The sequence below is a fragment of the Rhamphochromis sp. 'chilingali' genome, assembly GCF_963969265.1.
Source record: "Rhamphochromis sp. 'chilingali' genome assembly, chromosome: 2".
In the NCBI taxonomy this organism is placed as follows: domain Eukaryota; kingdom Metazoa; phylum Chordata; class Actinopteri; order Cichliformes; family Cichlidae; genus Rhamphochromis; species Rhamphochromis sp. 'chilingali'.
In genome coordinates this window covers 60,656,523-60,669,003 of record NC_137930.1, presented here as the reverse complement: position 1 = coordinate 60,669,003, position 12,481 = coordinate 60,656,523, and the positions used below count along the sequence as shown (strand labels likewise).

The window sequence follows — 12,481 nt, the reverse complement described above, 5'->3', positions numbered from 1 at the left end:
GCTGCTGCTACCACCATCATCCGTCATCATTTCTGCTACACTGACAGGGCTGAGGGCCAGGACTCTCGTCTTCGGGTTCTTGGGGGAGGTTGCTAATTCTGGGTCCGATAGCAGGCACCACACCCGTAGTAGGTACGCTGCATTTCTCGGCTTTAAAAACCCCCGCCATGCGTCGCCAGGTGTTTCATCAGATTCGAGGTGTTACCTCCTTTGCACAGTATCACCTTAAAGCACTTGTTGCAGGCTGCTGAGTTTGCATTTTTTGCTGTGAAGTACAGCCAGACTTTGACCACTTCGCCTTGGGCATTTTTAATCTGTAGCGCTGCTTTAAAAGAACGTACGTACCTGGGCCCGCCTACTATCCTTGGAAACGTAAAACGATTGGCTAGAATCTGAAGTGTATCACATCTCAGGAAAAAAAGTACCAAAATAAAGCACCAAAATGTGTGCTGCTTTTCGGTCTGGTTACTACCGTTTATGTCAGAACCGGTGCCATAATGGCACCGGATTCCGGTACCCATCCCTATTCATGAGTAAATCATATAAGCCTTATATGATTCACTATATGAAGTAGGCCACATCTTATGCAAGTCTTTTAGAAGTTTTTACTATTTCTTTTCCATATGGGCATGATGAGCTTAGAAAAGGTTAGGTGATTCTTATTTAATTCTATGAAATTTGGTAAAACTGTTGAATCAATCAATGACAGTAATGCAGTATTCCCATTGTGCATCTCAAAATCATAGCCTGCAAGCTTTGGCCACATCATTTTCCTTGCTAAAAGCATTTCTATGATAAATAATACAATGTGCCTTCATACAAACTTTGTGTGTAGAACTGTGCTTTATTAGAAGCTCTCCGCAGACTTAGGTCAGCCTGACATACTAGACTGGCATACGAGCTGCGGCCCTAAAGTGATTTTCTAGCATATTAAATTTACCCTTAACAAAGTTGCTGTTATGGCTGATATATTCGGTTGTATTTGGTTCAATAATAGAATACCTATCACTAGGGATGGGTATCGTTTAGGTTTTATCCGATACCGGTGCCAAATCGGTACTTTTGAAACGGTGCCGGTGCTTAAACGGTGCTCGAACCGGTGCTTAAAGAATGGAGAACACAAACTTTGTCCAAAAACCTCTCATGTTCAGCTGGGTTTTTTTGTAAAAAGATAACAATGTGTGCCTTTTCTGCAGCTATGTGGCATATATGGTATCACTCTTGGCTGGAAGCAGTGCTTAATCAATGGGAAAAAACACAAACTTTGTCCAAAAACCTCTCATGTTTAACTGTTTTCCACTTTTTCTTTGGTCATTTTAGCCTTTTTGGCCAGGGTGAAGGGAGTATCTGCCATCAAACAAGAAGACAGCCGCATGTAGCTATGATGATGTTTGCTAGTTCACCTTACCTGCATTAATGTAATAACGTGGTTAGCCTACTCAACGTAAATTACACAGAACAACATGAAGCTACTCATGCAGAGAAGAACGGCTGCTGCCATCATCATTTCTGCTACACTGGCAGGGCTAGGGGGCAGGACTCTATTCTTCGGGTTTTTGGGGGATGTTGCTCCGGGTCCGATAACTGGCAACCCACCCGACGTGCACGGTGTGAGGTCTCGCAGCAAGCTATCAAATACGGCGCATTTCTCGGCTTTTTAAAAAAACGCTATGCGTCGCCAGCTGTTTAATCGGATTTGACAGTATCACAGTATCAGCTTAAAGCACTTGTTGCAGGCTGCTGAGTTTGCATATTTTGCTGTGAAGTACAGCCAGACTTTCGACCGCTTCGCCTTGGGCATTTTTAATCTGTAGCTCTGCTCTAACAGAACGTACGTACCTGGCCCCGCCTACTATCCTCGGAAACGTAAAATGATTGGCTAGAAGTGTATCACAGCTCAGGAAAAAAAAGCACCGAAATAAAGCACCGAAATGTGCGTTGCTTTTCGGTCTGGTTACTACCGTTTATGTCAGAACCGGTGCCATCATGGCACCGGACACCGGTACCCATCCCTACCTATCACAGTCTAAAATGGTATTATTATTATTATTATTCTTTTAATACATCAGAAAACTCAACTCAACTCTTTCTTTCAGTTTTTAGGGAAGACTTTTGTTGTCATTCCTTTGTGTTGGGGTAGTGTGCAGCATGGAAATACTGTTCCTTCTGATCAGTGATATAATTGTGCCCAGACTCAGGCGAATCCTAGAGGTTTTGTTCAAAACAAATAAAGAGCCATGTGAGCCTTTCTTTGCAAAATTCAGTTAATTCCAACAGGAATTAATCTTAACCCCTCAGTAATCCAAGCTCTTGATGAAAAATAAATTACAGCCTGAAACAGAACCAACATACAATGTCTCTGAGTCCAACATGACCTGGCCATGGGGTGACGCACCAGTTCAGGAGACTGAGTCGGCCACAAAAGCTCGGTCCAGGATGTGGCCAGCATCGCCTGTGGAGTGGCTCAGGAGGCTGGCCATATGGCCAGTGGAGTTATGGGAGGAGACAAAGAACTTCTCGAGGTTTGCCCCGTTGCCAGCGGCAGAGACTGAGGAGAGGCAGAGACCCTCTGGCAGCTTGGGTTGGAGGCCAGGGTTGGTGGTAACGGGCCTTCGACTCCAACATCAGTAGAGTCCTAATTCATTTAGAAATTTTAACAAATCTCTGGAACTCCTCCCATAACTCATCACCTAGCGCTATTGCAATGCCTGCTGGGTCCAGTGTGGTTGCATTGTTTTGTCATGGTTATGGAAAATCTGGACCCAAAAAAGCAGAAAACAGGACAGGATTTAAGAAACAAAAAACATACCTTTATTTAGGTGAGGCAGCAAATCCAGATGACTGAGGAAAGTGGGGTTCAAAAATAATCCAAAGCAGGTAATACACAAGGAAAATGCTTATGCAGACAAACAGTACAATGCATCAAAAAACTAAGGAGAACCGAGGGTTTAAATACACATGAGGTAATCAGGCACACAGCTGGTGAAAACAAGGTGCAGGTGAACAAAATGAATTAACTACCATGAGGGGAAACAAAACTGAATATAATGCACATGAGATGAGAGATTATCAAAATAAAACAGGAAGCCTAACCACTGAGATGGATCTTGACAGACCAAAGTAAAGACAAAGACAACAACTAACTAAACATGGGAAACATAACAGAAACAGCGACTAGGCATGGAGAACATAAGAATAACCAAGAAAGAAAACTATGGATACAAAATCAAAATGAAAACACAACCTAAGAAAAGATCATATTCAACTCAAAACAACAACAAAGTCAAACAGAAAACATCAAACAGAAGAGCGAGTCTAAAACTGAAAACACTGGATATAAAACCAAAGGATCATGACAGAAATAACTGTAACCGTTGTTTTAAACTTTACATTTAATGATGAAATGAATAGTTGCCAACAAATATTCCCCTTAAAGCAATACCAAAGCGATTAACTAAAGAGACCTTGATGGTAAAATCCCGACTGTTTTGAAAGAAGAAAACGCATAGTAAAGCCAAATAGTAGAGAATTTGAAAGGGGACCTCTTTCCTTGGAAATCCCAGGTTAGCTGTGGATTGCTGGATTGATTGGTACAGTAAAAAGTACAACTTGTTGGATAGCTAGAGGGATATAAATTTTAGTAATAGTTTTATTTATTGACCTCATATAGCCAGACCTTTATTTAACAGATCTTAATAAGGAATCCAAATAACCTATTAACAATTATCAACCTAAGAATAATTGGTTAAATGATATCATGACTTGCTGGCTTCAAAAACCATTGATATGGTCACCTGGTATATAAAGTAGGACAGATCAATTCAGGGTAGACAGAACCAATATTTTTCCTCATCTGATTCTCTTGACGTAACTGAGGGTTACCATTTAAATTCAATAATCAACAGCATTATCAATAGCAATTTGCCATTTTTAAATATTTTCTTCAGTTACTTCTTAAGGTTACAAAGTCTTACACACTGGGGACAAGCCAATTCTTAAACTGTTAAATGGTCTGTAGCAGTAATACCTCTGGTTCAGGCACATCCTCTGCAATTCTGCTGGTTGAGCTGAGCACAGAGCACATCATGCAGGCCAAGACTGTAGAATGATAAGGTCCCATCAAAGCCCGTGTGATTTTGATTCAGCTGATTTAGTTGAACTTTGGAGCAATGCATGAAAAACGTGGTATAACTCAGTAATATTAAACACGTTGTTTAATATTTTATAACCAGGATTCCTATATCTCTGAATTTTGCATTACCGTGTGTCTTTGCTTCTGCAACTACTGTAATGTTTGCACTTTCATTTTTGACTCATTTATTACTTTGCCAAACTCAGAATATTAAAGAGATTAACTAATATGCCTCTGCATTTTGACACTTACGTGTGGTTGTTGTTAGTGATGTGTTGCTGTTAGAAGATTTTATTGTTAACATTTTCATCTCACTGTCAGAAATACAGTGATGCTGAATGGGTTAGAGCTGAGGTTTGGAGTTTATATTGCACGCAGGAATTATTGATTTATCACTTATTGGTTTGGTACTTTCTCTGCTCTCTGTGCCATTTATAGCTTAGGCTCTGCAGGTGTTTGAACCTGCCACAATATCCATACACATTTGCACACTGGAGAAGTTGGTTGCATAGCACTGCATATACTGTTAACTAGCCAATATTTGAGTTTTAATTAACAGTTGGCAGACGTTTACAATTTTTGAGATTTTTTTTTTTAGACAGGAGAAGTTTATGCCTAAGAGGCAGATTTCCACTGTATACAGTATGTATTGCATATATATGCGGTTGCTTATCAGAGCACAGAAATCAGCAGAGTGGATTGTTTTTCCACATCTTTCCCACAGGCATCAGAACCTTTGAACTCTTGCATTTATGACTAAAAACAGAACTCCTGCTGCTGTTGGTGTAGCAGTTACATACTGCCTTGCTTCATTTTTCCTAGAATAATAAATAATGCACATTCACGTGTTGACACAACATTATGTTGCTGAAAAATGGATGTCGACTTTATGTGTAAGAAATTCTGCTTAGTTTTGTTTACTTTAACTACCACAGGCTCTTAGGGTGAACAGTAATATATAACTGTGAAAAGCCACCATACCTATGTGAATTGCATATTATATTAAAAAACCTGGCTTTTACCTCAGGCGTGACACCAGAAGTTTCTGAAAAATTGATGTCAGCAAAATAAAGGCTTTCTGTGAGAGCTTTTGCCTATTATTCTCTAGTTTTATTTACTGGTAACTACCACTGACTGTTAAGATGACCTTTCGAAGAAAAGTCTCAAAAGTAATTCTGAAGCTATTACTATACTTAAATTACTGCACAAAATCTTGAGCCAACCCTTTATATTTTGTTGAGAAAATGGGGAGGTGGGTGCAATTATGTAATGAAAGGTAGAAATATATATGGAGATACAGTACATAAGGCAAAACTGAGTTTATACAATACAATGGCCATCTGTACACACATAGCCTGAACTCTATCAGGCAAGCTTTCCTGTAGTTTCTTTTGAGTAGCCTTCAGGAATAGTTCTCCAGGCTTCTTGAATTGCATTCAAAGCTCTTCTTTGGATGTTGGCTTTCTTTTGTTCCATTCTCACTGAAGATGATCCCACACTACTTCAGAAATGTTTAGGTCCAGGCTTTTGGGATGTCAGTCCACACCTAATCTTCCTCTGTTGTGTTTTTCTGTTCAGGTATGCGTTTACTACATTGGCTGAGTGTTTGGGATCAAAGTCCTCATTGCTTTCCAGATGGTATTGTATGGTGGATTCAAATCCGATGGTATTTTTCTGTGTTCAATTTTGACAAGATCTCCAACACCACTGAAATGCAGCTTTCAAACCATAACAGAGCTTCCACCATGTGTGACAGATAACTGTAGACATTCAGTGTTGTCCCTCCCTTCTAACCTCCTCTGTATTTGTTGACGGTGGTATGAATTCAAAACTTTACATTAGTATTTACAAATCCAAAAGGCCTGATGCCACTAAATTTTAGTCCAGTTCTTGTGTAACTTGGCACACCTTTTCTCCCTGGTTCACTCCCTTCCTGACATGGCTTCCTAACAGCTACGTTTCCACTGAGACTCTTTCTGATGAGGCATCTCTGAGATCTTGTGTTTCAGGTCATTGCTGGATCTTTTTAAAGGACATGACTTTGAAATACTATTTTGTTCTTTTACTGCAGAAAGTTTTTTAGGCTACTTCTTGTGTCCTCCACTTGTCCAGTTTCCTCGCATGTTTTAGGAAAACTGCACACCATGAAGAGATTTGTCAAGTTTTCATCTAATAGCTGTTTTGGACTTCACCTTGTTGGTGCAAAAATACTATTTTATGTCAAACTGTGCTATGTTTTCCTTGATTTCACTAAGAAAGTGGGAACAAATTATGTGGGGGTTTTTTTTTTTTGCGATAGGCTGCTAGTAACAAAGTGTCTAAAGATACAATCTAGATTTTTTATACCTTTTCTCATCAGCTCTTATATATATGCAATATATATGTAAGTTTGGCTTCTTGGGAGCAAAGTAGAAAAGTAGAAAGAAATCAGGTTTGGTTTAAGATTCTTGTACAGTACTGTATGTGAATTGGCATTTTCTTATTCTTATGATATTGGACATCCAATGTATGTCTCTGTGATGAAACAGGTCCTTATATTTAATGTTATATGTTCTTATTATATGTTACATATCAGTCTCCTAATTCCGCTTAAGTGCAGTATGTGATATGTTTAAACATGCCGTGAAGTTAACCTTCTTCCCTTTTTTTACTCTTGTCTCTGCAGAAGTGTTTAAAATTCAATGTGGATGCTCCAATCTGGCTGTCCAAGCAGCGAATCCTGTGTACTCTCAACCAGAGCCTGAAGGATGTATTAAACTATGGCCTATTCCAGCCGGCATACAACGGCAGGGCTGGCAAGTTTCTGGATGAGGAGAGACGGCTAAGGGAATACCCCTTCCCATCTATTGCTCCTGTACCTTACCTTGAGGTAGGTGTGGATCGTGTGCATTTATAAGGCTTCCACTGATGTATGATAGGAAGAGAGAAAGAAGCTGTATATGCAACAGCACCATACATAATCGTGTATACATCTTCAAAAAGATTTTTGACTCTGTGAAAAATCAATTCACATTAGAAATGCTTTTATATTCCTCCTATATTTTATTGTATTTTATATATTGTCCTAATAATTATCTTTGCATGATTTAAGTAAAGCACTTTGTGAATACTAAACACACGATCAAAATGAGTATTATTAGGAAAAGCTGAACAACAGATGTTGATACTGGCAAACAAGCCGGCCAATCAGTGCCTCCTGCACCACTTAATGAAACAACTCTGTCCATATCCTGTTTTAATTTGGAAATTTTACAACAGTTCAGCGTTCCCAATAATGGTTGTTTTATTTATTTTGTATGTCACAGAAAAAGCTGGTTGTCGCTGCTTCAGCTGATTTCAACAAGAATGCATACTACTGTAGTTATGGAAGTAGGGCTGTCGAAATATGAAATATATAGAGCTTAACGTTTTTTATTGGAGGTATAAGAAATATGTTTGGGAAACTGAACATGCTTAACGCTGGCTCTGCAGTCTAGTGGCCTCTCTAGCTCTGTTCTAGCTAATAACTGCCAGAGAGGCCATCATAATGCTGCATGAACAGTTTGTTTAATTCCTTTCTGGGGCACAACATTTGGATAACTGAAACCTGAGCTTATTAAGACACTTCATGTTTGATTAGAGTAACCTAATCATTCCAGTCTGCAGTAACTTCACAGCAGCTGAATCTTGCTACACAACAGTGAGAGGTGCTTGCTTCGCATAATAGGGGCCAACACTGCACACCAGTGTCACTATGCCTGCGCACAGTGCTGATTCATTCATATACAGCACGTAGTTTTTGTTTAATTTACCTTTGTTTTAGTGCACTGTTGTTTTGATGTTATATAAATACTGATGCGTTATATTTTATAGGTTTTATCCTAGCATACTGTAGACATCTGTTTTTTAAACCATATTGATGAATGTGTTTTTAGTCATAGTCCCTTTAACCTAATAATAAATACAGCATCTTGCACCTGTGGTTTTTCGGGGAGGGGTCCTTGTTCCCATGGCAGCGTGATTCAGTTTATAGGCCAGTGTAATAGTTTCTCTTATCATTTTTCTCACCATGTCATTTGTCAGTCATATTACAACTCATTGTTGTTCAAAAGTCGTATGTCTATATGTGTGTTTATGCTTCACATGCAGGCTGATGCGACATTTGGATGCATGTGTCTGCATCATTTTAAGTGTGATGTATGCTTTTTCTGATGTGCCAGTCAAACCCGATGGCAATAATGCTGTAGTCAGTGACAGTTTATTGTCTGCTGCAGCTGTCATCTCTCAAAGATAATTACAGTGCTTGTCCATCAAGCTTTTTGATCTGAGAGAATTAGAGACTGTTTAACAGACAAGGGTGTAAAGATGACGGCTAGGTTTTCTTTCTTTTTTTTCCCCTGACTGCCTTTGTTTTCAGTGATTTTGTGACATGTCAAGAGCTTGAAATAAAGCGAAATAAAGATCTACCAAAGAGTAAATTCTTCCCTGAAACATTAAGAATTTTTTGTCTCGTTACTTTGTTATAAAACTTTGTTATGAAATTAGCTATGTTAGTTTTCTAGAGTCTTGACTGCAAATCAAGCTTGAGATTGTGTAATGTCTCAGCTTAAGGACGAATAATACTCATTTAAAGTTAATTACGTTGATTTTGGAGTTCTACTAGACTATGTCTACACATTTTAATGTTTCTACTTTCTACTACCCTCTCTCTAAAATTCTCAGTTTTAGCTCATATACTTCTACAGAAGTCACAGCTTATCACAAAAAAACAACAACACAATTTTCTGCAATGGCATTACCAGTTAGGTTCCTTTACCAAACCCCTTAACATTCATTCTACACAGCATTTAGGATGTTACACAATTTAAGAGGCAAAATGATACAAGAGCTGACAGGGTGGGTAAGTTGTCAGTGCCATTTGTCCATTTGTTTGTCTAGTCTGTACTGTATCTAATTCTATCTGGATTTGTGGTTGTACTTCCTAAAACTTACAATTTAGCTCAATAGGCGTGGATTGATCAGTTTGTGTGTGCACAAGTGTCTGCTGCTACTTTGCCAGAACACTATGTATTGACCTGCAGTTATTCCCTTAGGCATGTTGGGTGTAGAGAAGATTGACAGGTTCGGATTAGCGGCTGAAAATCCTGTGCTCTGCTGTGGATTTACTCTGTTGGTGAATGCCACACATCGCTGGAGAAGCAGACATGCACACACGTACACACACAAGCACAAAGAGACCTGAAATACATGGAGTCCTGGGCAGTGAAAGTCGCAAAGTTTTAAAGGTATTACAGGCTGTCAGTGTTCAGTGAAACCTTTCTACAAAACAAGCAGTTTGCATCAGACCTAATGAATGATCTGGCTTTTGACAAATTCCGGTAAAGCTGCTGACCAAAGTTGGATGGTAGAGGCAGAAAGCTTGATGAATTAGTTTGCAGTAGTGAAAGCTCAAGTCATCATGCTACCTGAACTCACCACTGCCACATCTCTAACCTATTGTCTGATTACTAGACCACTTGTGCCTTGGATCTGTCTTCTTTATGATAAAAAACAAAACAAAGAAGCTTTGTTATAATATTAGGAAACGTGCTGAAATAGTTGAAATAGTTGTGCTCACATCCTCATCTGCTGCTGGAACATTTTCTGGTTAAGCACCTTCGTGCATTCGTCATTTCTTTTATAAATAGCTGGTTGTACTCTATATATGCCAAGCCATGTAATTAGCACACTTTCTCCAACGTATACATTTTTTTCTTTTAAAAAGCTATATTTTGTCTCATATTTGTTAAGCTACAAGGATCCCGACCAAATTGCTGACCACTTTCTTGCTCTGCTTCTGAAAAAGTCATCTTCTGTGGGATTCTCATTTTATATGCCTGGTCTTAATTTATTATCTTGTCATGGAGGATTGTGAGGAGTTGTCAGGTGTGATTTTAGTTGTCTTTATCGCCTTTTCTGTGTACAGCTATACTTATTTATCTGCTATACTTAAGTCAAGTAGTTACTTTTTGACTTTTATTTTGTCAGATTTTCTACTTTTTATTACCGTAATTGTCGGGCTATAAGCCGCTACTTTTTGCACAAGCTTTGAACCCTGCGGCTTTTAGTCAGGTGCGGCTTTTCTATGGATTGTCCGTGATTTTTGTCATATCGTAAGACGATTTGTTTTGTTTGTTCCGCTGTTGTACGGCACTACGTTGCCTGGCGGAAGGGCATGCGATCAGACACACAGTATCGGGGTTCAAGAGTGGTATGTTGGTCACGTGTCCATCCGCCAGGCAACATAGTGCCGTACAAGTTTCGTGAAAAACAAACTTCAAATGAACGCTACGCGTTCAGCGGGAGGCGTGGATGACGAGCGGCGATAAACTTGCGAAAAGCAAGTTATGCTCAACTCCACCGGTGGAATCTGACAGCGTGAAAAAGTGTGAAAACATCCATGATCACCAACGGATTTCGAAGGGCTGGACTGCTGCATGATGGAGAGGAGGACACCGCCACGGCCCTTCAGAGGGTGTTCGACTCTGACACTGACAACGAGGATTTCTTTGGTTTTGTAAGTGACAACGAAGGAACGAAGCTGAGAGTGGATGACGAAGCCATCCTGAGCCTGTTCGTATCAGACACTGGAGGAGAGGACTTTGGTGGTTTTAGTGTGCAGGAAGAAGAGAAAGATGGTGAATGACTGACTTTTCTTCTTGTTAAAGCCGTGTCACTGCACCTGAGCCTAAAAGGTAGTCCGAATCTATTTTTCTGGTGTGCTGTAGGTTATTGTTATGTACTACATTTGTTACTCATTTATGAAGCACAGTACATGTTTCGTACTTGTAATTACCGCTACTTGTACATATACCTAAAAAGTTATGCAAATATGTACCCATAACTTGTTTTTCAAAATATTAATAAAAGGGGTGTGTCTCCAAACAGCCATCTCTTTCCTGACAATTCGCTTTGTGCATATTCTCTTACATATGATAAGTCAACATTGAAACACCTGCGGCTTTTGGTCAGGTGCGGCTAATGTATGTACAAAACAGGATTTTCCCCTGATTTTAGCTTGTGCGGCTAATATTCAGGTGCGCTTTGTAGTCCGGGAAATACGGTACATAATGTATTGATTGGTTGCCTTCAGAGTTCAAGTTCAACTTTTGTTATGCTTTTCTTTTCTAATCTGATTTTCTAGCTGTAGAAAATATTTTATCTAAAAATGGTGAAAATGTCTTTTTTGTGCTTTTCCTATACATGAGGTGTTTAGCTGATATTGGAAGACTTTTTTTTAGCTATTTATGTTTCATATTCAAGCTCCAAGTCACAGTTTTTGGGTTTTCAAGCAAGATGTAATATATGACAAACATGACATGAGTGCTGGAAAGAGATGACAGCAAGCTGCAGATAGAAATTTCATTTCATAATGACTTTGAAAGTTATTAAATAAGTCCAAATATGTTTGTTTCTGCTCTCACTTTCTATTTCATAGGACCAACTAATAGAAAATAATTTATTTTACACAAGCTAGGCTAAGCAGATGATGCTGCATGACAATTTTAGTTAATAACTTTAATTTTTTTTGCAAAGCAGAGATAAGAGCCTCTTATATTTGTTCTTCTTTTTCAGTTCCGCTATAAAAGACGTGTCTACACTCAGACCTACCTGGATGAAAAGCAGTTGTCCAAGCTCCACACTAAGGTAAGCCCAAACAGTCGTGCGGTTTTCAATTCCACAAGCTTTTTGTTTGTGCAACCTTTTGAACGCAGTGATACAGGTACAGTAATACAGTAATTAAAACACTGACTGGATAGCATAGTGGCACAGTGGGCCACTACAAGGAAAAATTGTGTCCTTTTTTATGTTTAGATGGTGAAAGTAATGATGGAAGCAATGAGTGTTGCCTATGAAACTGGTCTACATATGTTAGATTGAAATCTTGCTGAAGCGAAGCAAAGCCAAGGATCCAAAATCATGTTGAGACCATTCAGTAATGCCCACATGCTTGTTCCGTGTTCTGTTTTTTCAGATTTTCCTTGTACACACATGTCTGTACAGACTAGAGATGTCACAAGAACCAATATTTAGCTGTCCAAAGCCATATTTTCTGAAAATATGGCTATTATACTGAAAGTGCCAAAGGTATGATTGTGGTTCCATAGTCTTGTGGTTTACACATTTGCCTAACACATAAAGTCCCTGGTTGGACACAAATCTCTTCGGGGATGTGTCAGGAAGGGCATCCGGTGAAAAAAAATCTGTCAAATCAAATATGCGGAGCTATCTGCTGTGTCGACCCTCTGTGAATAAGGGAGCGGCTGAAAGAAGCTTTTACTAAAAGTACCAAAGGAAGCATATTATATCATCATGGGAAATAGTGAGTGA

General features: G+C 39.2%; 1 protein-coding gene across 7 annotated transcripts in view; it reads left to right on the top strand.

Moving 5' to 3' along the window:
• The window catches only part of shank3a (SH3 and multiple ankyrin repeat domains 3a), a 251,799-nt gene that overhangs the window by 105,267 nt on the left and 134,051 nt on the right, over positions 1 to 12,481 (top strand). For all 7 annotated transcript variants that reach the window (XR_013969459.1, XR_013969460.1, XM_080863845.1 and 4 more), the window contains exons 4-5: positions 6,798 to 7,001; positions 11,726 to 11,797. Coding sequence is in view for 5 of the 7 variants with exons in the window: in XM_080863845.1 (XP_080719971.1) it covers positions 6,798 to 7,001; positions 11,726 to 11,797 (276 nt within the window). In the remaining 2 variants the exon portion in view is untranslated. The remainder of the gene's footprint in view (positions 1 to 6,797; positions 7,002 to 11,725; positions 11,798 to 12,481) is intronic.